The 22,100-nt window shown below is 40.4% G+C and overlaps 1 protein-coding gene across 3 annotated transcripts in view; it reads right to left on the reverse strand.

Moving 5' to 3' along the window:
* Positions 1-22,100, reverse strand: part of RALGAPB (Ral GTPase activating protein non-catalytic subunit beta) — an 89,010-nt gene that overhangs the window by 57,776 nt on the left and 9,134 nt on the right. For all 3 annotated transcript variants that reach the window (XM_047851840.1, XM_047851838.1, XM_047851839.1), the window contains exons 2-6: positions 16,924-17,139; positions 13,308-13,510; positions 7,843-8,006; positions 5,808-5,994; positions 326-457 (exon numbers count right to left, since the gene is read on the reverse strand). In XM_047851840.1, coding sequence (XP_047707796.1) covers positions 326-457; positions 5,808-5,994; positions 7,843-8,006; positions 13,308-13,510; positions 16,924-17,109 — 872 coding nt within the window. In that variant the 5' untranslated portion in view covers positions 17,110-17,139. The remainder of the gene's footprint in view (positions 1-325; positions 458-5,807; positions 5,995-7,842; positions 8,007-13,307; positions 13,511-16,923; positions 17,140-22,100) is intronic.

Genomic DNA, 22,100 nt, shown 5'->3' on the forward strand with positions numbered 1-22,100 from the left:
GGCAGTCTCCAGTCCCCACAGAATGCAACGAAGTCCTGGGAGAGCTATGATCTAGGCTGCAGCAGTAGGCAAGAGAACAAATGTCATATGTACCACAGGGGACAAGCTTCCGGAGAGTGCAGACCGAGCACGGCCGAGGGCAGCCTGCCTCTGCTGAGACAGGGACAGCAGGAGCCACGTGATGCAGATACGCCTGCTGTCCCATGTGGCTCCACCTGAGGCCTGTACTTAGGAGCCACACACTGAGCGCCAACATGAGAGCTACAGCACGGCTTCTGCCCTGAGACACTGGATGAAGAGCAAACGCGAGACTAAATAATAGTACCTTAACATATGTAAGAAGCGAAACCACGTCTGTGCTACACACTCGTTATCCATTTCAGGAGGGATCAGACTGGCATCTTCATCAGGAACTTTAAATGGAGGAAATGAAGGACCATACGTAAAGCGTAGCAATCTAGAATAGAAAAAAATTGCACACCACCAAGTTCGTTTCTTAACAGAGTGAAAAACATATTCAAGAATTAAAATATGATAAAAGAGGGGCGCCTGGGTGGCTCAGTTGATTAAGAGTCCGACATACGCTCAGGTCATGATCTCACAAGTGTGTGAATTCGATCCCTGCGTCGGGCTCTGTGCTGACAGCTCAGAGCCTGGAGGCTGCTTTGGATTCTGTGTTTCCCTCTCTCTCTCTGCCCCTCCCTGACTCACGTTCTGTTTCCCTCTCTCTCAAAAATAAACAAACATTAAAAAAAAGAGGTAAGAGAAAACAGATGAAATGTGTATCATACGTAACAAAAGTAAGATCGATGAAAACCCTTACTGACAAGAGAGAAATTAAAAGGGGATTTCCAATTTTGTAAAAGATTAAAAAACTTTTTCAAATATTTGAATAATTTGTTTTTAAAATTATTACTTATAATTTATATATTTAATTTATAGTTTAGGTTATGTACCTATAATTTATAAAACCACATATACATGTTACACATTAACATTATGTATCATTAAAATCTAATTTTATATATGTAGCTTTATAATATATAGTATGCAATATATAAAATTGTACAATAATAGCCAACTTATGGAAAGAGCGTAAATGTCCATCAACTGATGAATGGATACAGAAGTTGTGGTTTATATACACAATGGAATACTACTTGGCAATGAGAAAGAATGAAATATGGCCTTTTGTAACAACATGGATGGAATTGGAGAGTGTTATGCTAAATGAAATAAGTCATACAGAGAAACACAGATACCATATGTTTTCACTCTTATGTGGATCCTGAGAAACTTAACAGAAGACCATGGTGGAGGGGAAGGGGGTGGGGGGGAAGAGAGGGAGGGAGCCAAACCATAAGAGACTCTTAAAAACTGAGAACAAACTGAGGGTTGATGGGGGGTGGGAGGGAGGGGAAAGTGGGTGATGGGCATTGAGGAGGGCACCTGTTGGGATGAGCACCGGGTGTTGTAAGGAAACCAATTTGACAATAAATTTCATATTAAAAAAAAATCTAATTTTATATATGTAGCTTTATAATATACAGTATGCAATATATAAAATTATGTATGAGGGGCGCCTGGGTGGCTCAGTTGGTTAAGCGTCCGACTTCGGCTCAGGTCATGATCTCACAGTCTTGTGAGTTCGAGCCCCGCGTCGGGCTCTGTGCTGACAGCTCAGAGCCTGGAGCCCATTTCAGATTCTGTGTCTCCCTCTTTCTCTGCCCCTCCCCTGTTCATACTCTGTCTCTCTGTCTCAAAAATAAATAAATGGTAAAAAAAAAAAAAAAAAAAATTAAAAAAAATTGTATATGATACGCTAATTTTATGTTAATTTTATAATACATAAAATTACAAATCATATATTATCAATTTATAAAATCATGAATTATTTTTAAATGTTTATAACTAATTGCAAATAATTATATAGTCATATAATATTCAACTTATGTTATATAATTTGTTACAGAATTATAAGATAAATAAATTGTTATTTAAATTATTTTTAAAAGGTTCATCCCGCTGCAAACTCCTTCAATACAACTAAGCTATAATTTTTTTAATGTTTATTCATTTTTGAGAGAGAGCAAGTGCACAGACATGCGCAAGAGTGTGAGAGCAGGGGAGGGGCGGGGGGTTGGGACACAGGATCTGAAGTGGGCTCTGCAATGACAGCAGAGGGCCTAATGTGGGGGCTCAAACTCAACAACTCTGAGATCATGACCAGAGCTGAAGTCAGACGCTAACCAACTGAGCCACCCAGGCGCCCCACAACTAAGCTGTAATTTATCCATAATAACAACTGCTATATAACTTACATGAAGTTCAGAATTTATAGTGTACCTTAAAAGTAATTCAACAATTCAGTTACTTAATTTATTAGTACTATTCCAAATGTATTTAAATGGTTCAAAGCCCTTTGACTCAATTGTCTTCTATCTAGAAATTATACCTTATATCTAGAAGTTATGTCTAGAAATAACCAGAATACACACACACAATGTATATTCACATCAGCAATATTTTTCATGTTTTTTATTTTTATTTTTGAGACAGAGAGAGAGAGAGAGCAAGCATACACAAGCGGGGGAGGGGGAGAGAGAGAGGGAGACACAAAATCCGAAGCAGGCTCCAGGCTCTGAGCTGTCAGCACAGAGCCCGATGCCGGGCTCAAACTCATGACTACGAGATCATGACCTGAGGTGAAGTCAGACATTTAACCCACTGAGCCACCCAGGCACCACAACAATATGTTTAAAGTAAAATACTGGGAACAACATAAATATCTAAACAACAATGAAATGGTTAAATAAATTATAATTCCATTTACATAATGAAAAACTACAAAGCCATTAAAAATATGACCTTGAATATACTTAAGTGAAATAAGTCAGTCAGAGAAAGACAGATACCATATGTTTTCATTCATATGTGGATCTTGAGAATATTAACAGAAGACCATGGGGGAAGGGAATGGGGAAAAAAAAGTTACAAAGAGGAAGGGAGGCAAACCATAAGAGACTCTTAAATACAGAGAATAAACTGAGGGTTGAACGGGGGTGGGGAGGGAAAGTGGGTGATGGGCCTTAAAGAGGGCACTTACTGGGATGAGCACTGGGTGTTGTATGAAAACCAATTTGACAACAAATTATATTAAGAAAAAAACCAATGAAAACAGTAACAAAACACAAAGATAATATAAATTTTTTCTACTATTGCAAAAGTAAAATATCTTGAGATTAAAGAATGAAAAAGGCACATGTAATTAATGTGGTTAAGAATCACATTAAAAAAAAAAAGCAAATAATGGGGCACCTGGGTGGCTCAGTCGGTTAAGCATCCAACTCTTAATTTCAGCTCAGGTCATGATCTCACACTGGAGACCAAGCCCCACATCAGGCTCTGTGCTAATGAAGCTTGCTTAAGATTCTCGTCTCCCACTCTCTCTCTCTCTCCTGCTTGCTTGTGTGTGCATACCCATTCTCTCTCTCAAAAAAAACCAACAACAACAAAAAAAAACCATTTAAAAAAAGCAGGTAACAATACTACATAGAATAATCTTTTTTTTATAAAGAGAAATGGAAAAAATACATTAAAATGTTAACACTGGTTGCCTGTAAGTGACGGGTACTTTTCTGTCTTCCAAGTTTTCTATTTTGAGAATGTATTGCTTTTAGTGTTTTTATGTTTGTTTGTTTGTTTATTTTGAGAGGGAGAGAAAGAGCACAAGCAGAAGAGAGGCAGAGAGAGGGGGGAGGGAGAGAGAATACCAAGCAGGCCCCGTGTTATCAGCGAGGAGCCTGACGCAGGGCTCAATCCCACGAACTGTGACATCATGACCTGAACCGAAATCAAGAGTCCAGTGTTTAACCGACTGAGCCACCCAGGTGCCCCCCCCCCCCATGTATTACTTTTATAATCAAGATAAGAAGTATTATTTAAACATAGATTTATAATTTTGACATTCACTAGGATATACCAGAATCAAAAGAATATTCCAAAACCTCCATCTTTTAATTTAAATAATGATAAATGTATAAACACTTTATTAACTCAGAAAAAGACCAATCTACCTTCTGATACATAATGCTACCTATAAATTATTTGTTTCTGGGGCAACTGGGTGGCTCGGTCAGTTAAGCATCTGACTTCAGCTCAAATCATGATCTCACAGTTTTTGAGTTTGAGCCCCACATCAGGCTCTGTGCTGACTGCTCAGAGCCTGGAGCCTGCTTTGGATTCTGTGTCTCCCTCTTTCTCTGCTCCTCGCCCACTCACACCCTGTCTGTCTCTTTCTCTTTCTCTCTCTCTCTCTCAAGAATAAACATTTTAAAACATTTAAAATAAATAAATAATTAATTAATTAAATTTGTTCCTGCCTCCACACTGCCTCCCCCGACACCAAACCTAAATCAAACCAAGTCTCTAGATCTAACTACCAGTTGACAGGAAATACAGAGGACAGAGGAACATATTAACACAACTAAGACATAATCAAAAAAATTCAGAATGTGAAACATTCTAAAAACCCAAGTTTTTCAATAACAAAAACTGCAAAGAAATAAAAATGAGAGAGTAGGAACCTATAGTTTAAGATAGGCTTAAGAAACATGTCACCTAAATGTAATAAGTGAGCTCTTAGTTGGGATTCAACGGAATCAACCACAGAAAGAAAAAAATTAAGGCATTCAAGGGAAATTTAAACATCGAATGGCTAACTGATATTAAACAACTGTTAACGTTTTTTTAGGGGTGATAATAGTACTGTGATTGTGTTTAAAAAAGAATCCTCATCTTTTAGAGTTACATATTAAAATATGCAGAGTTGAACTGAAAAATCAAGCCTGAAAAAAAAATAAAGCCTTATTACTCACAGAACAGTGATAATATTGTATATAAATGGTAAGAAAAGTAAAATTATTATAACAAACTACTTTGGTTATAGTACAGCACATTATAGTATGGTCCCATTTCTGTAAAACTATGTATAAACACATATAATAGGATTTCTAGTGAACTTAAAACTTTTATACCTTTCTATAGTTTGGTTTAAGTAATAATCATGAATATTTTAGTAGTAAGATTAAGAGTGGGAGTCTGGCAAGGGAGGTAAGGTGCAGAATTTATCTGCTTCTCTATATTTGCTTAATCTGAAAGGTTGTAATTTAATAGGCACTAGTCAAAGTGCTATATCTATTTTTATTTTCTTTTTTAAAAAAAATTTTTTTTAACATTTATTTTTGAGACAGAGAGAGACAGAGCATGAACGGGGGAGGATCAGAGAGAGGGAGACACAGAATCCGAAGCAGGCTCCAGGCTCTGAGCTGTCAGCACAGAGCCCAACACAGGGCTCGAACTCACGGACCGCGAGATCATGACCTGAGCCGAAGTTGGCCGCTTAACCGACTGAGCCACCCAGGCGCCCCTCTATTTTTATTTTCAAATGTTTTTAACGTTTATTCCTTTTTGAGAGACAGAGCATGAGCGGGGGAGGGGCAGAGACAGAAGGAGACACAGAATCTGAAGCAGGCTCTAGGCTCTGAGCTGTCAGCACAGAGCCCAACGCGGGCGAACCGTGAGATCACGACCTGAGCCAAAGTCAGGCACTTAACCGACTGAGCCACCCAGGCACCCCTGCTGTATCTATTTTTAAAAGGCGGCTCGATTCTGTATCTAAAATACAATAACAGAGACAGGATACAGGCTTTTGCAACATATTCCATGAATCCCAGTAAGACAGAACTAGGGGAAAGCTGTCTCAGGCCAGGCGGATGGAGGAAGGCAAGTCAATGAAGACAACCTACCTTGATGTGAGTGCACAGGTGACCTTGCTCCACTGCTCCACCACTGCTGGGTGGTGCCTCCAGTTTGCCACCATCTCCTTGGCTGTTTTCCAATAAGGAGGTGTTGGGAAGCACCGAGTACAAGCTAGTAACCAAACCTCAAAGAGAACACCAATCAACTTCTCTGCTAGATTCTCAGCAATGCCACCTTACCAACAAAAAGAAAACAACTTTGGCACACTCATTTTTAAAGAAAAATCTTTAATTCAATGATTTGAGATAAGTGGTCAAAAAATTAAAATAACTACAATGTTAAGTTCTGACTTTCAAATAGCCATTTAATTAGTAAGAATGAGAAACTATTCTTAGGAACGCCTATGAAGAAAATCATAACGACATCAACCAATTATCATTTATTAAGTTTTCAAGTCGCAGGGCACCTGGGTGGCTCAGTCGGTTAAGAGTCCGACTTCGGCTCAGATCATGATCTCACGGTTCGTGGGTTCGAGCCCCGTGTCGGGCTCTGTGCTGACAGCTCGGAGCCAGGAGCCTGCTTCAGATTCTGTGTCTCTCTCTCTCTCTGCCCCTCCCTCATTAACTCTCTCTCTCTCTCTCTCTCTCTCTCTCTCTCTCTCAAAAATAAATAAAGCATTAAAAAAGTTTTCGAGTCACCCTGCTCCTTTCTTATCAAAGATCTTAGTCTTCCAGCAAGTGGACAGGACACAGAGGAGAAGGGAAAGGACAAATGTCTATGATGTGTGAATACTGGGTCCGTTTCTGTGCCGACTGGTTCATGTATACGACCTCACATATTCCTCACATTAATCCTGCAGGATAGGTATTTCTAACTTTTACCAATTGTTAGTTATACCCATTTTGAAGAGGAGAAAACTTAGATGAGAAAACTTAAGTATCCTGTCCAAGTTTACACAGTCAGTAAGTGAAGGAATCAGAGCAAATAAACACCCAGGTCTTTCTACCTCCAAACTTTGTTATAAAACTTTCAGGTGTTTGAAAGCTACTCTTCAAGGGAGAGAGGGACAAAGAAGGGAGCAACAGGACCGATGCTGGGCAGAACAGAGCCTCAACCACAAAACCAGACCTGTCCCTCTGTCCTGAGCCCTGGAACTAGGGAGAAAAACAGGGGTCTGTACTCTGTATAACTCCACAAGGCAAACTTGGGATTAGCAGGAAAAGTTACAAGAATGTGTATTTCAAATGAAAAATTAAATTTCAACAATAAGCCCCAGAAGGGGAGGAACTGCCCGCTTTGAGTTGCTGAGACCCCTGGCACCAGGACTCTGCAGCAAAGAGCCAATGAGTCAATGACTGGCCAGCTACTATCAGTAACAAAGTATTCCTATTATGGGGTCAATAGTGGAATTCTGTGGTTTCCTTTAGGTACTTTCCTGGACTGTATTTGGGTGAGATCACAAGCACATGTGCATGTCTGTTAGCAAAGAGACCACACAGATGAACAGGCAACAAGGGAACCCAGTACTAGGATATCAACTTCCAATCTGGGTAAGCTTGCTACAACATACACGGCAGGGCTTCTAAAATACAATTTGAAGGTATAAAACGGGAGGCTTCTTGATTTCCAGGTAATGAATGGCAAACTGTCATACTTCCAGACAGAACACTGAAGATTTTGTAGATTTCACTTGCTGAACAAAGTATCTTCTGTAGCTGTCAAGCTTTTAGTGTCTACTTTGATAACTACTTTGTAATCAGGTACAGTGCTTACAGGTTCTACTTTAGTTAGTTGTTCTTTATATAGGCTCTATCCTAATATACTAAACAAGCTACTACTATCATTATCAAATACGCATTAATGAAGAGGCTCCCCCCACGTTAGCAAAATCATCACTGAAGGTAAAGTAACTTCATATTATGCCTGTGAGGGCTTCCAATTCTAAGAACTGTTATTTAACCTTGGTTTGCCAAATGCCATGCCAAAATGTAAATCCCCGCTGAGTCTACACATCGTTGAGTTTAAAGCAAACTGTATCTGGAGCTTGGAAATAAACTAGAAAAAAAATAATAATAAACAGACCTTGAACAGTTGGCGGGGCTAGAAGAATGTCATTAATCTGCAGAAGAAACAACAGTAAGACTTCCCACGTTTCTCGTGCCATGATGGATGACTCACGGGCCAGTTTCTGAATGGCTCTCAGGACCTGTAAGCATAGTCGGATCTGACTGGAGCCCTGTTCCTGTCTGAAGAAGACAGACAGATATCACTGACAAGCCTTGAGGAAAGAGAGCAACAACTTAAGGACAGGCAACTTATGTACACAGCAAGCAATGGTCCAACGGCACTCCCTAAGAGCATCAGAAGACAGGGCCAGGTGCACCCTCCTCGGTTCAAAGCTTTTTCACCGTCACACAGTCTGTCACTCCGGGATCTCAACCAACCACTTCTCTGAAAGCTTGAATAGCTCCTGGGGAAGGAGGGGAACACTGGAATGTAAGCTTCCCCTCTGGATTTTCTAAGTCTAAAATGTGCCTGGCACGTAACAGGCACACCATTTTCTGATGAGTGAATGCGTTAATATCCACAGCCACTTCTGTTGCTCACACTGAAGCAGAATGGCCTTTGTATCCTTTTCAAATACACATTCACAAGAATTCAGAATGTGCATTCATAGTGCTCACAGTCCCTCTGAAACTAATGCCTGCTAGACAAGAACCTACAGACCCAATGAAATACTCTCACAGGTCACTAAAACCGATGAGGTATGGAGGCAATTGCCTCAGAAATGAGCACCTGCTACTGCTGTTCTAATTAAAAAAAAAAAAAAAAAAAAAAAAGCAACTTAACCTAAGATGGTGGTTCCCAAGATACCCTAGAAAAGTTTTATAACTCTTTAGTCCACAAGTGCATTTTTTTTCCCAAGAGAATAAAACAGATCAAAGTATTGGGGCTAGAGTTGAAGACAGAGGTCCAGGCCCCAGCCCCTGATCCCTGCTTTCCAAAGCAGACTACCTGAGAATTTCAAGAGTAGCAGAAAACTCACTGCATAAGTGAGTGGTGAGTTGGCCTCCAGACCTCCTATGTACAACCCAAGACAAGTAACTAATATTATTGAAATGAATCTTGAGGACAAGTTTCTATATTATGACTCACGTCACAAAGAACAGATAAAACATGAGTAAATCAGAGAAGACAATCTCAGAGCTTCCTCAAGAAATCCAGAAAATAAAGTGAGTGGCCTTAGCACTCCCACCTCAACCTTAAGATAGAAGATTCTCAGATTCTGGGCCATGGCACAGAAAACCAGACACTTACCTTACAGTTGCAAACAAATGACATTCCTAAGTTTTTCCTAAAGAAGTCAGACCTAGAGCAAAATGAGACATTCACCTAGGAAAAGGCAAGAGCCCCCAAGAGCAGGGAGATGGCCATGTTCAGCTGGAGGTGAATCCAGTTCACGTGAAGCCATGAGGCTCCAGTTTGTGTCTGTAACTCTAGCTACTTGAACAACAGTAAGAAACTATATAATAGCTATATAAATTTCTTCTGGCCATACAAGAAAAAGTCCAGTGTAAGAATCAAAACAGCACTGGGGCTGACACTCTCCAACTTAGTGATAGTACTTTAAGCATCCCAAGTGGTAACCTAGGCCTACCGACCAATTCCAATTATCTGCCCAGTGGTACAAAAGGAGACATCTGCTCTGTAGGTACTGTCCCCTCATTAAGAAGGCCTAAACTCATAAGCAGTGTCCAGGTTTCTATGGCTAAGGGAAATAAGGTCATCTTTACTAAAAAATAAGTAGAAAAGTCTAAATACCAGAGATTTTCTGTTCCCCTCAATATTTTCCAAAACAACTTATGATCTTCAGAAAACCTGTTCTGAGAACAGGGGCTGGTGAACTATAGCCCATGGTCAAATCTTGTCTGCCATCTGTTTTTTTTTATTAATAAAATTTTACTGGAACACTGCCATGCTCATTCATTTATGTATTATCTATGGCTGTTTTCTCTACATCAGCAGAATTGACTAGTTACAACAGACACCATATAGCCCACAAAGCCTAAAATATTTACTATCTGGCTCTTTATCAAAAAAGTTGGCCAACCACTGCTTTAGAAGAATATTACATTTTTATTTATTTTTTTTTTTAATTTTTTTTTCAACGTTTATTTATTTTTGGGACAGAGAGAGACAGAGCATGAACGGGGGAGGCGCAGAGAGAGAGGGAGACACAGAATCGGAAACAGGCTCCAGGCTCTGAGCCATCAGCCCAGAGCCCGACGTGGGGCTCGAACTCACGGACCGCGAGATCGTGACCTGGCTGAAGTCGGACGCTTAACCGGCTGCGCCACCCAGGCGCCCCGAATATTACATTTTTAAACTACAATATATTTGTGCAATGAAAACCCTAATCGATTTTAAAAGATGGTTCACTGTTCACTCAATTATGCAAACAAAAAAGAGATCAAACTGATAGGCAAAAAGAGAAAGGTTATCCCCACTCTGACTTATCTCTAGCAAAGTGGTAAAAACACTTTGGGTATCACTTTTATAACAACAACTAAGTAAACTTGATGACAATTTTGTGATATGGATTAAAAAAACCTGATACTTCCAATAAAGAAAGATGAGATCTGGGCACCTGGGTGGTACAGTCAGTTAAGTGTCTGACTCTTGAGCTCAGCTCAGGTCGTGATTTCACGGTTTGAGTTCGAGCTCTGCATCGCGCTCTATGCTGATGGTGTGGAACCTGCTTGGGATTCTGTCTCTCCCTCTCTCTGCCCCTCCTCAGCTTGTGCTTGCTCTGTCTCCCGCGCTCTCTCTCTCAGAATAAATAAATAAACTTAAGGGGAAAAAAAAAGGAAGATGAGATCCTAACTCCCAATATTTAGCACTGAAAATATTCAGCTCCCTAAGACACTGTTGGCCAGGAAAATTCTAGTACTCAGTTCAGTATCCTCTCAGAAACATGCAAACACTCTTGAGAAAACAAGTTAATTACAAACAGTAAAATGAACAAGCTACTCAGGTTCTCAAAAGGCAAAAAAAAGAAAAAGCCCAATTAATTCAAATGCCATTGGTATTTTTCATCAATACAAATGAATTGAGCACTAAGAAGTGGTAAGGGTACAAATAGGAAAGAAACAGTGACAATACTACCCATGAGACTGTCCCATGGCCAAAGAAAAAGCCCAGTGAACTAGTCTCCTACATGGAATGACAAGAAAGCACCAGAACTATTATACCATTTTAGAAGAACCTGCTTAGAAGGGTGCCTGGGTGGCTCAGTTAAGCGTCTGACTCTTGATTTTGGCTCAGGTCATGATCTCACAGTTCATGGGATGAAACCCCATATCAGGCTCCTCATTGACAGCACAGAGCCTGCCTGGGATTCTCTCTCTCCCTCTCTCTCTCTCTGCCCCTCTCTCACTCACACACACTCTCTCTCTCTCTCAAAATAAACTTTAAAAAAAAAAAAAGAAGAGCCTTAGACACAAATAATATGCTAATCACTGCCAACCACCTCCTGTTATTACTTCTATTTGAAAACAATAAATCAAGCAACAAGCATTTAATTCACACCTAAGGTAATATCAGTACCGCACCAAGTACTGCGAAAGCCCAAAATATATATACGACCTAGATCCTGCCTTCAAGTTCGTTAGACGGGGAAATGAGACACACACGTTTTAAGAGCAAAAAAAACAGTGAAGAGATAAAAGAGTGACACAGGAAGTACCGGAACCACACAGGTTCAGAAAAGGTATGATCACTGTGGGCCTGGATGGTAAAGTAAGGTTCCTCTTTACAAGGCAGAATTTAAAATGAACCAACAAGAGTAAGATGTGGACAGCTGAGAGAGAGAGAGAGAGAGAGAGAGAGAGAGAGAGGAAGAGGAAGAAAACAAAAGGGTAGGTGAAGATGGGGAAGATCATGATGGAGTCTTAAGGAAATGTTTAATTTATGAGTCTGACCAGTGAGCAGGGCTCATGCAGAATTAGCAGCAGCTAATCTGGCTAGGGGCCAGATGACAGCCAGCATTTCACACAAGGCAAGGAGTTTATACTTGATCCTACACATCAGAGTTCTTAACAGAGACTTTTTTATTCAAATTCTGCAAAGTGATCTTCCTTCTAAAACTCTTTAAGAAAACATTTTTTTTTTAATTTTTTTTTTTCAGCGTTTATTTATTTTTGGGACACAGAGAGACAGAGCATGAACGGGGGAGGGGCAGAGAGAGAGGGAGACACAGAATCGGAAACAGGCTCCAGGCTCTGAGCCATCAGCCCAGAGCCCGACGCGGGGCTCGAACTCCCGGACCGCGAGATCGTGACCTGGCTGAAGTCGGACGCTTAACCGACTGCGCCACCCAGGCGCCCCTAAGAAAACATTTTTTTTAAGTAAACTCTACAACATATGTGGGGCTCGAACTCACGACCCTGAGATCAATAGTGGCATGCTCTACCGACTGAGCCAGCAAGGCACCCCAAAGTAATCTTCCTTCTAAATTTAAAAAGCTAAAATGTGCAGAGTGGTTTTTGGAAGACCCAAAGTCCCTTACCACCTGATAGTAAAAAAGCTTTAATGAGAACTTTCCCAAAAGGAAGCAAGCCCCTTTTTCTCTTTCAAACACATTAAAAAAATAGCTGAAAACAGATTTTTCTTAAAATTTTTTTTTTTTTCAACGTTTATTTATTTTTGGGACAGAGAGAGACAGAGCATGAACGGGGGAGGGGCAGAGAGAGAGGGAGACACAGAATCGGAAACAGGCTCCAGGCTCTGAGCCATCAGCCCAGAGCCTGACGCGGGGCTCGAACTCCCGGACCGCGAGATCGTGACCTGGCCGAAGTCGGACGCCTAACCGACTGCGCCACCCAGGCGCCCCGAAAACAGATTTTTCTTAAAGGAAACCCTAATTAATGCTTTCTTCTCCATTATTTTCTGTATTTCCCAAACTCCTTACAATGACATATAATCTTTTAGAATTAGGGAAAAAAAAAAAAATTAAGCCCAAATAAAGTACATATCCCATATTATAATATTTAAGGTCACTGTCTCAGAAGGTAGGGGAAAAAATCAGTACCAAACTATTAAGATCATCTTTTGGCCAACTATGAATTTGTCCATAATAATTTCAAGTCTGCTTACTTTGATGTCTTCATTCTCTCATAGGAAAGGTTCATTTTAAGGTAGAAGGCTTAGGTGCCTTTAGCTTAAGTGGAGGAAAGAATTATGACAGGCAAAAGTATGTTTTTTGAATGGAAGGGAAAGGGGTCACAGTATTTTAATATCTAAAAGCTATCAGATCTTACAAAACCAAAGCCTTTAAAATGAGTACACACTTGATAAAAACTCCTAGTAAATATTATATAAGCCCATCTCTCTTATCATTCATATTAATACATTCTTTAATTAAACAGTAATGAAAGTTACTTTTCAAAAGACTAACAATGAAATCAGCTCCTATAATAGAAAAAAGTAACATTTATGAATATTTTATTATAATCCTGGTAACAGGTCAGACAGATGGTATAGCTTACCTTGGTACAAAAAGATTTTGCAGGTGTTTTAATATACTTTGAACATATAGGTTAGGCTCTTTAATAACTGGCAATGGGATAGAATCTTTCGGCAACACTAAAGCCATAATCCAGTCTGTATATACATCAACACAATATTTTACAGTCTCTCCATCCAAGGGAAGGGTCAATCCATAGCAAATTACTTCCATGGTCCATTTCACCTAAACAAAAGAAAATATACATTCAGAATTATCACACATCCCTACTGTATCTCAGCAGACTGATTTAAAATGTTTACCTCTTTTATTACCAAAAATCTCTCAATTGACAGTATATTCATCTCAACTATATGCCAGATTTATTCTTGAGAATGTACTTTCCATGGATAAAACATACTCAGACAACATTTCCTAAGCAAAATATTTAAGAAAACAATAAACTACTTCTTTCTAAATATCACTTCCATGTTGGCTTTACCCATTAGACATTATTATTATTTGCAGTATGAAATAAAAAGCAAATATGGGTCATCCTGATTTTCCATAGAGACTGGGACAAAAAAATAGAAAATTTTAGCTACTTTTCTCCTTTTAATTTATATACAGGTATGTGTGTCATTTAGGAAATCATATACATACATTCAATTATATTCCATTTCCAGATTATGCAATATTAACAAACAACAGGAAGGAAGATGAACTGCTCAACTCTTTATTTTGTGACTATTTTTTTCTGCCAAAGAACATAATGAACATGGGAAGGTAAGAACAAACACAAGTGAGAAGGGACTAAAGATGGGCAAGATTTTTTTAATTTTTTTTTAATGTTTGTTTATTTTTGAGAGAGAGCGTGTGCAGGATCAAGTGGGGAGGGGCAGAGAAAGAAGGGGACAGAGGATCCGAAGCAAGCTCTGTGCTGCCAGGAGAGGCTCTGGGGGGGGGCCTGAATTCACAAACCATGAGGTCATGACCTGAGCCAAGACTGGATGCTTAACCAACGGAGTCACCCAAGTGCCCCAGATCTTTTTTTTTAATGTTTATTTCTTTTGAGAGAGCACACATGTGAACGAATGGGGGATGGGGGTGGGGGGGGGAGAGAAAGAGAGAGAGAATATCCCAAGCAGGCTCCACACTGACATGGGGCAGGCAGGGGTGGACCACAGGGGTGGCGGTGGTTGATCCCACAAACTGTGAGATCATGACCTGAGCCAAGATCAAGAGTCAGACGCTCAACCAACTGAGCCACCCAGGCACCCCAAGCTGGGTAAGATCTTAACAAGGCACTTACCTGCACTAAATGAATTCCAGCCTCTTTACTTAACTGAATCACATGATAAGGGTTGAGAGAACCTGCCCATGAAGAATGAACATGATGTGGCGACAAAGGAAAAACGGCACAATTTGCAAAAGAAGATAAAATGATATTCCAGATACTACAGACTGGAAAGTTTCAGGGAATTCCACACTAAACTCTGGGACAAATTACTAAGCAGATGATTCATGAGCACTTATAAAAGGAAAGCATGATCACTAGGAACCAACATACTCAAAACGAACAAATCATGCCAGACAAGCATCATTCCTTTATTAACAAGGTTACTATGAAGGCAGCAGACAATTGTGCAATCCTGGCAGTTTACAAAGCACTTTCATAAGCAGCTTCTAACCATCAAAATAACCCTGTGTGAGAAGGTAAACTATCCTCACTTTATCGATAAGAAAACTGACACTTATTAAGATTAAGCAATTTGGCACAAGTCACTGGTTTGGAAATGGTAGAACTGAAAACTTGAGCCCTAGTCTTCCAGCTAGATATCTAAAGCTACTCTCACCATACCATTAACACCCTTCTCTGGCTCAGGGAGATCTGGGCTCTAGCAAGAAATGTGGTCAGAGGCAGGATATCCTTGTGGACAAGATGGAGACATAGGACCCATAGGAAGGCAGAATGGCTGGATTTATAAGACACAAGATGAGAGACTAGCAATGGGCTAATGTACCAAGATCATTTAGGAAGACGGTGCCCAGTGGCACACCAAAGGCCCTGCTGAGATTTTAACTTAGGAAAAGAGAGAAGAACAGATCACATGCTGACCATCTGTAGATATCCACAAAGCTAAAATGGATAGCTAACTTGTTAGATAGAAATTCAGGATCCCAAAAGACTTCAAGTTGAATCTAACAAGATTAAACACAGGTCCTGAAAATTTCAAGCTCAAAAACAACTACAAGAGCTAAGGGTAAAAATATGTACAGCACTAGAATTTATCTAATATAATATAATCTACAAGAGCAATAAGGATTAAGCCTGCGACAGCACAGTGAAGCTGTGACAAACACAGGAGGGTGGGAGGAACGGAACCGCGCCTAGGAAGGGATTTTAAAAGGGGCTGCAAGTCCCTAATTGTCAGATGAAACCTAAACGAGAAAACATCTTAGGTGTCACCTTCATAATAGTTTAATTGTATAATTCTAGAGGACACTGGATTCAAGGACTGTTGTCTCCTATCTTTTAGAAGGTAGGAAAGGAAAACAAACAAGGCAGGCACCAGAGCGCCTCTATCCACCCATGTGGCATCTCTTCCCAGGAGAATATTCCAGACCCACCAAGAGGAGAGTACACCAGGGCCAAGTGCCAGTCCTCAGGGGTTAGTCTCTGCTAAGGTCCTGTGAAGAGAGAAAAACACTCCTCAAACGGAGGAGCTTCACCCTCCTGCAACCCATGGCCTATAGAGAGTAAATAAACTGCCTTTAGAGTCACAAATCTTATATCTAGACTAGTTTTATATCTAGACTAGCTTTATGTCTAGATTAAGTCTCGTCTCTCCTTCATTAGAAAGAAATCAAAAAGAGGGAGAAAAAAAGGTGAGTCTGAGAAATAAGTTAACCCAAAGCCTGAAGGTTGTATAAACTTCCTCCAGCACACAGTTCTAATCCCATATCTTAGCCAGACCTCATACTAGCAAGTTCCTGTATCCCTCCATTTTCAGGGTCCCTTCATGACCTCCCTCTGAAAACTTTACCTCAACCCAATCTCCTGAATCCAAGAACAGGACCAACTTCAGGCCAAGCTACTCCAAGAGCCCTTATCTTTAGGGACAGCAAACACAACTCCAATTCCAAACACTTGGGCTCACAACCATATAGGCTTAGCTGCTCTGTAGCACTCTTAAACCTGGGAGTCAGTAAGGGCAGGCAGACACGGAGACAAAGGAGGACCTCAGGTTCAACACATATGTGTAGCCTGAAAAGTTGACAGAAGACAGGCCTTCAGTCAGAGGCCATATGGGGGTAGCAGCGAAGACCTTCCAAACACACCTCTGAATAGAAATCTGAAGACTGGGCCCAGAGCTTAGGGGAAGGGGCCTGACACTCAAGTCTCTGTCTCGCGCCCACAGCTCAAGTGGAGAATTGGGTCTGGCCGGTAGGGAGCCAGCAGCACAATGGCACAACGTATTCCTTATGACCCCCACAAACTCTCAGTCAGCCCAGCCTTCAACCCAAACAAAGGTCACAATTAAGAAAGATGTACTACTCCATTAGACAGAAAGCCATTAAAAAGACAATGTTAAATAAATTCCTCAGTGACGAGATTATGTTTTCACATAGTAAAACGAAACGAAGAAAACACTTACTTCTTTGTCAGTTTTTAACAAGCTCTCACTACCAGCCACTGAAGGGGTACCTAAGGCCTGCCCAAGAGGATGGACCACCGCATTTGCCACCTCTCGCCCAACGCTCTCCGGATAGCTGTGCAGCACACTGGTGTGGCCCTGATCATTCTGAATCACCAAATGCAGTGACCTCCACTCAGAGTACATCGTGCCGCTAAAGGACTGTCCAAATGGCACCTGAAAAGACAAAACAGAATTATTGTTAAACACTGTTGCAAATTAATAAAACTAAGCAGAACAGATTTATCCTACATGGTAAGATAAAGCAGCTACAAACATATGGCCAAGACGACTGAGAAAATACGCATCTAAATGTTTTGAGAATGTCCTAAAATAGCCTCTCAGTGAGGTCAGGTAGGAAGGTGGACCCTGGGAAGCAGCTGTCTAAGCACCTCCCCAAAAGAGCCTCAGAAGCCCGGGAGCGGAACTGGGACAGACGCCACTGTGCAGGGGGAGAAGATGATCTGATTTGGTACACTCCTAACATGAGGGAGCCCTCCTCATTCTATGTTCCAAGATAGAAAAAGATAGAAGAATGAAGCACCCTGAGAAAGGAAGACAAAGGAAAGAGTTTACTCCAAGATCCAGCTTCTTCAGTCAACAGTTTCCAATTTCCAGCAATTTTCTATCATGCTAGAAACATACCCCTGCAATTTCCCACCAATGTCCTCAAATCAGACATAAAATTCTTCGAGAGTATTTCATTCCCTGCAGCAGTGACACACAAATTTCCGGTAACGGAACACCTGGAAGTCACAGTGTTCTTCAGAAAACATATTAAGAGCTCCACTTAATGAGCACTTACTACATGCTACTCACGCAATCATCACAACAACTCGGTGAATATTAAGGAATGTTATCTCTACTTCACAGACAAAAAAGCAGAGACACAGAGAGGTTTACTTCTTACCTGAGGCTTCAGAGCTATAACATGGTGGAGCTGGGTTTGTTTCCACATCTGTTGGGTTCCAGAGACCATGTTCCTTACCATGGCATGTACTGCCTTCTTCCTATCCTATACATTCCCCCGTGAAATGATCTATGTCTACCACACAAATAAAAAACTTTTAGCCACAGAAAACGTATCTGTATGAATGCAATGTAAACGTTACCATCATAAACACCATACTCACGAAGAGAATTGAGGATGATTAGTTAGCCTTCTCCAATTCATTTCTGTTTCAACATCCATTTTCTACTTGTTCTGAAATCTGTATGCCTGGCCAGAGAGTTTAAGCAAAGTCCAGGGGTACACTTAATCTTTAAAAAATTCTTCCCTTAAGCTCATTTTTCTTCACACTGGGAAAGACCAGCACTGTTAAATTTTCATCTTAAAAAACCTCATTCCAGCTCAAGTATCAGTGTTTTTCCAAAGGATATGGCATTTGAGAATTACAGGCCTGAAGAACGAAGATTAAACTCCCTAGCATGAAAGTCAAAGTCATTCATAGACTGGGCCCCAACTACCTTTCTTTCTCCTTTCCATACAGAGGAACCTACCACCTCCACCTCCCCTCTTGCATACCCTCCCAACCCCAGTCTTCTCAGCTTCTTTTTGGAATCTGATGGACCCTGGGCCCAGGTACTTTTCAGCGACCCTATGAGGTCTGATGTTCTCCTCTGACCAAGAGGCCCTGAACATGGGACGGCAAGAGAGTTAGACCAGCATCTAACAAGGTACCTACAATCTGAAGGAAGGCTGGATTCAACTATTACGACTGTCTCTGCTTCCTCAGGTTTATAAGGGATTCCCCCAAGGATATTCTGGTGTTCTTCCTCCCTCCCCCCAAAATAAACACTCTCAAAAATGGAAGGGGAAAAAGGCAAAGTTCTGACAGGGAGCCATCTCCATCAGATGATAACTTTTTTTCCCACACCACACATTTTCCTCACCTTTTTAAATCAACACGTACATACGTGCATATGTATATACAACATAATATACACACACTATACATACAGCCCCTTACATAAATACACAAGAATATTAGATTACAGAGAGGTTTTGTTTTAATTTTTGTTTTAATTTTTTTTTAATGTTTATTTATTTTTGGGACAGAGAGAGACAGAGCATGAATGGGGGAAGGGCAGAGAGAGAGGGAGACACAGAATCGGAAACAGGCTCCAGGCTCCGGGCCATCAGCCCAGGGCCCGATGTGGGGCTCGAACTCACAGACCACGAGATTGTGACCTGAGCTGAAGTCGGATGCTTAACCGACTGAGCCACCCAGGTGCCCCTGTTTTAATTTTTTTTTAATGTTTATTTATTTCAGACAGAGAGAGACAGAGCATGAATGGGGGAGGGGCAGAGAGAGAGGGAGACACAGAATCTGAAGCAGGCTCCCGGCTCCAAGCTGTCAGCACAGAGCCCGACCCAGGGCTCGAACTCGAACCCGCAAGATCGTGGCCTGAGCTGAAGTCGGATGCTCCACCGACTGAGCCACCCAGGCGCCCCTGCTTTGTTTTAGTGTAGTGGGTTTTTTTTTACCTTTTTCATTTTATTTAGCTTCATTTCCTGTCCAAATGATTCACTTCCCTGGATAGATAATCCATGTTAACAACCTAACATTTCCTCTTGTATTTGCTCTACCCTAATTCAATCACATCAAAATAATTTATATACTTGCATAGATAGGGACTGTATACTTCTCTACATCTGTGGGGTTTTTTTTACATTCAACAATGCCTCATGAATATCTTTCCAACTAATAATAAACTCATTTTAATGAGTGTGTAACATTCCATGGCATGGGTGTGGCATAACTTATCCAACCAATCTCCTAATAATGTGTATTTACTCCATTTCCCATTTTTTTGTCACCAGGAAATGATGCAATAAACACGCTTGTTCATATAAACAGTGGCCTTTTAACTTCTATGGAACAAGTTCCCAAGAATGAACTATTGGATCAAAGGGCATTTGTTTTTAATGTTAATAGGTCTTGCCAGATTGTTTCCCCAAAGAAGCTCTAACAACCAACTACATTAGGAATGGATGAGAGCCCTTCCCTGTTCCCACTCCCCACCTCCTGCCAAGGAGTACTTTCTTTTTCTTTCTTTGCCAACGTGATAGGCATGAAGTGAGATTTCATTGTTCTAGTCATATATTTATGTTTTATAGCTTCTAGGTTTTTTTGTTGTTTGTTTTTTATTTTAGAGAGACAAAGAGAGTGAGCGGGGGAGGGGGGCAGAGAGAGAGAGAGGGAGAGACTCTTAAGCAGGCTCCATGCTCAGCACAGAGCCTGCTGTGGGGTTCAATCTCACAACACTGGGATCATGACCTTAGCCAAAATCAAGAGTTAGATGCTCAACTGACTGAGCCACCCAGCCACCCCTATAGCTTCTAGTTTTGAGTCTGGCTTCGGTGGTTTCTCCCTCCCATCTCCTCTATCAGTGTTTTTCAAACGGTGGGTCATGAAATAAATGTAATGGGTAATACTTTTGTTTTCAGTTACATGGAAGAAGATATACAACAAAGGTACCGCACATAGTAAAGGTAAGCAAAGTTCTGTGAAACTTGTTTCACCTTCCGTAAATACTATATTTGGGGTCACACTGTAAAATACATTTACTATGGGTCTAGGTCCAAAAGTGTGAAAGCATAACCCTAAAGTGTATATGCAGTCTCCTAGATTTCCCACAAGACAATTGCTTATTTCTTCACACTTAAGTTTTATATTCATCTGGAACTTACTTATATGAGTAGCTTAGGAAAGGTGCCATTTATTATCTTGTAAATGTACAGTCGGTTATGCCATCATCATCTGTTAAAAATACACCCTTTCCCAATGAACTGAAATACCAATTTGTCTACACTAAATCCTCATTTATATAGGCTCTATTTATGTATCCGCCTGTCCATTCCTATGCCAATGCCATAATGACTTAAATTTGGTCGCTTTACAGAATGTTTTAATATCTAAAAAGGAAGCCCCCTCGACCTCCACTATTCTTTTTCAAAGCTTTATTGGGTATTCTCAGGCCAAATTATTAAATACGTATTCTTCTATATAAAACTTAAGATGATTTTATACGATCCAAAAAAAATAAACAAACCTTGTTAGAATTCTAATTGAAATTGCTTACTCCGCCTCCCCAGCCTCATCTTCTATGAACACTTTCCAACGTGTATCCCTTCCCCCAGCTAACGCCACAAACGATGATCACTCAAACCCAACAAGTTTTTTCATACCCTGTGTTACTGCCTGCACTACTCCCCACTAACTGCACGGCCGTGCCCCACCTCGATCCTAGTACTTAGGAAGTACTACTACTCCTTCGAGGAACAGCACAAACGTCCTCCCTTTGGTAAGCCTTTTCTTTACTCCCCAAATCAACCCTCCCCCTTGTGTCTATTACAGGCTGTTCATACCAAGCCTCACATTAACTTATTTGTTAGCCATGTAAAGATCTCTTCACCACAAGAGTGTCAGCCTTTTTTGAATGGAAACCTCACTTCCTAAATCTTTAAATAGTTCCTGGCATGCAGTAGATACTACATAAATGTTTCAGAATGTCAAGGCTTACCAGTGGGAAACAGGAAGACTTTAGAAAGTTCGCTTTATTCCACTGAGGTATGTCAAAAATTTTGCATGTCGTATACAAATAAAATTGGAAGATGTCCATTTGTTTTATGCTAATTATTAGTTTTTTTTTAAAGTAGTTGGATGGTTTCCAAATATTTAAAGAATATCTAAATATTTAGCATACATTCCAGACAACACACTATTGGAGAGAAAAAAATATTTTAAGGCAAAGAAAAAAAAAAAAAAAAGGCAAGCTAGTTTTCAAACTCCATTGCATACACAAGAATCATGGGGTTGGGGGAGGGTGCAGAATCTGTGTATCTCCAGACCCTATCACTAGAAACTGAAATTCTGTATAGATCTGGACTGGGGCCTGGGAACATGCATTTTTAAGACATAGCTGCTATCCCTTCCAATTCTGAAAAAAAGACAGGAATATCATTCTTTAAAAACACACTATGAAAGACCAAGGCTATTAAGCTTTAAGGCTTAATAGCTCTTAAATTCTTAAAAACTTACAAATAAATTTAATGTAAGAAATTCTAATTCTTTAAATGCATTAATATTTAAATGATTAAATGTCAGAAAATGAAATAAGTGCTTTCAAGAAAC

Source organism: Prionailurus viverrinus, chromosome A3 (assembly GCF_022837055.1).
Source record: "Prionailurus viverrinus isolate Anna chromosome A3, UM_Priviv_1.0, whole genome shotgun sequence".
In the NCBI taxonomy this organism is placed as follows: domain Eukaryota; kingdom Metazoa; phylum Chordata; class Mammalia; order Carnivora; family Felidae; genus Prionailurus; species Prionailurus viverrinus.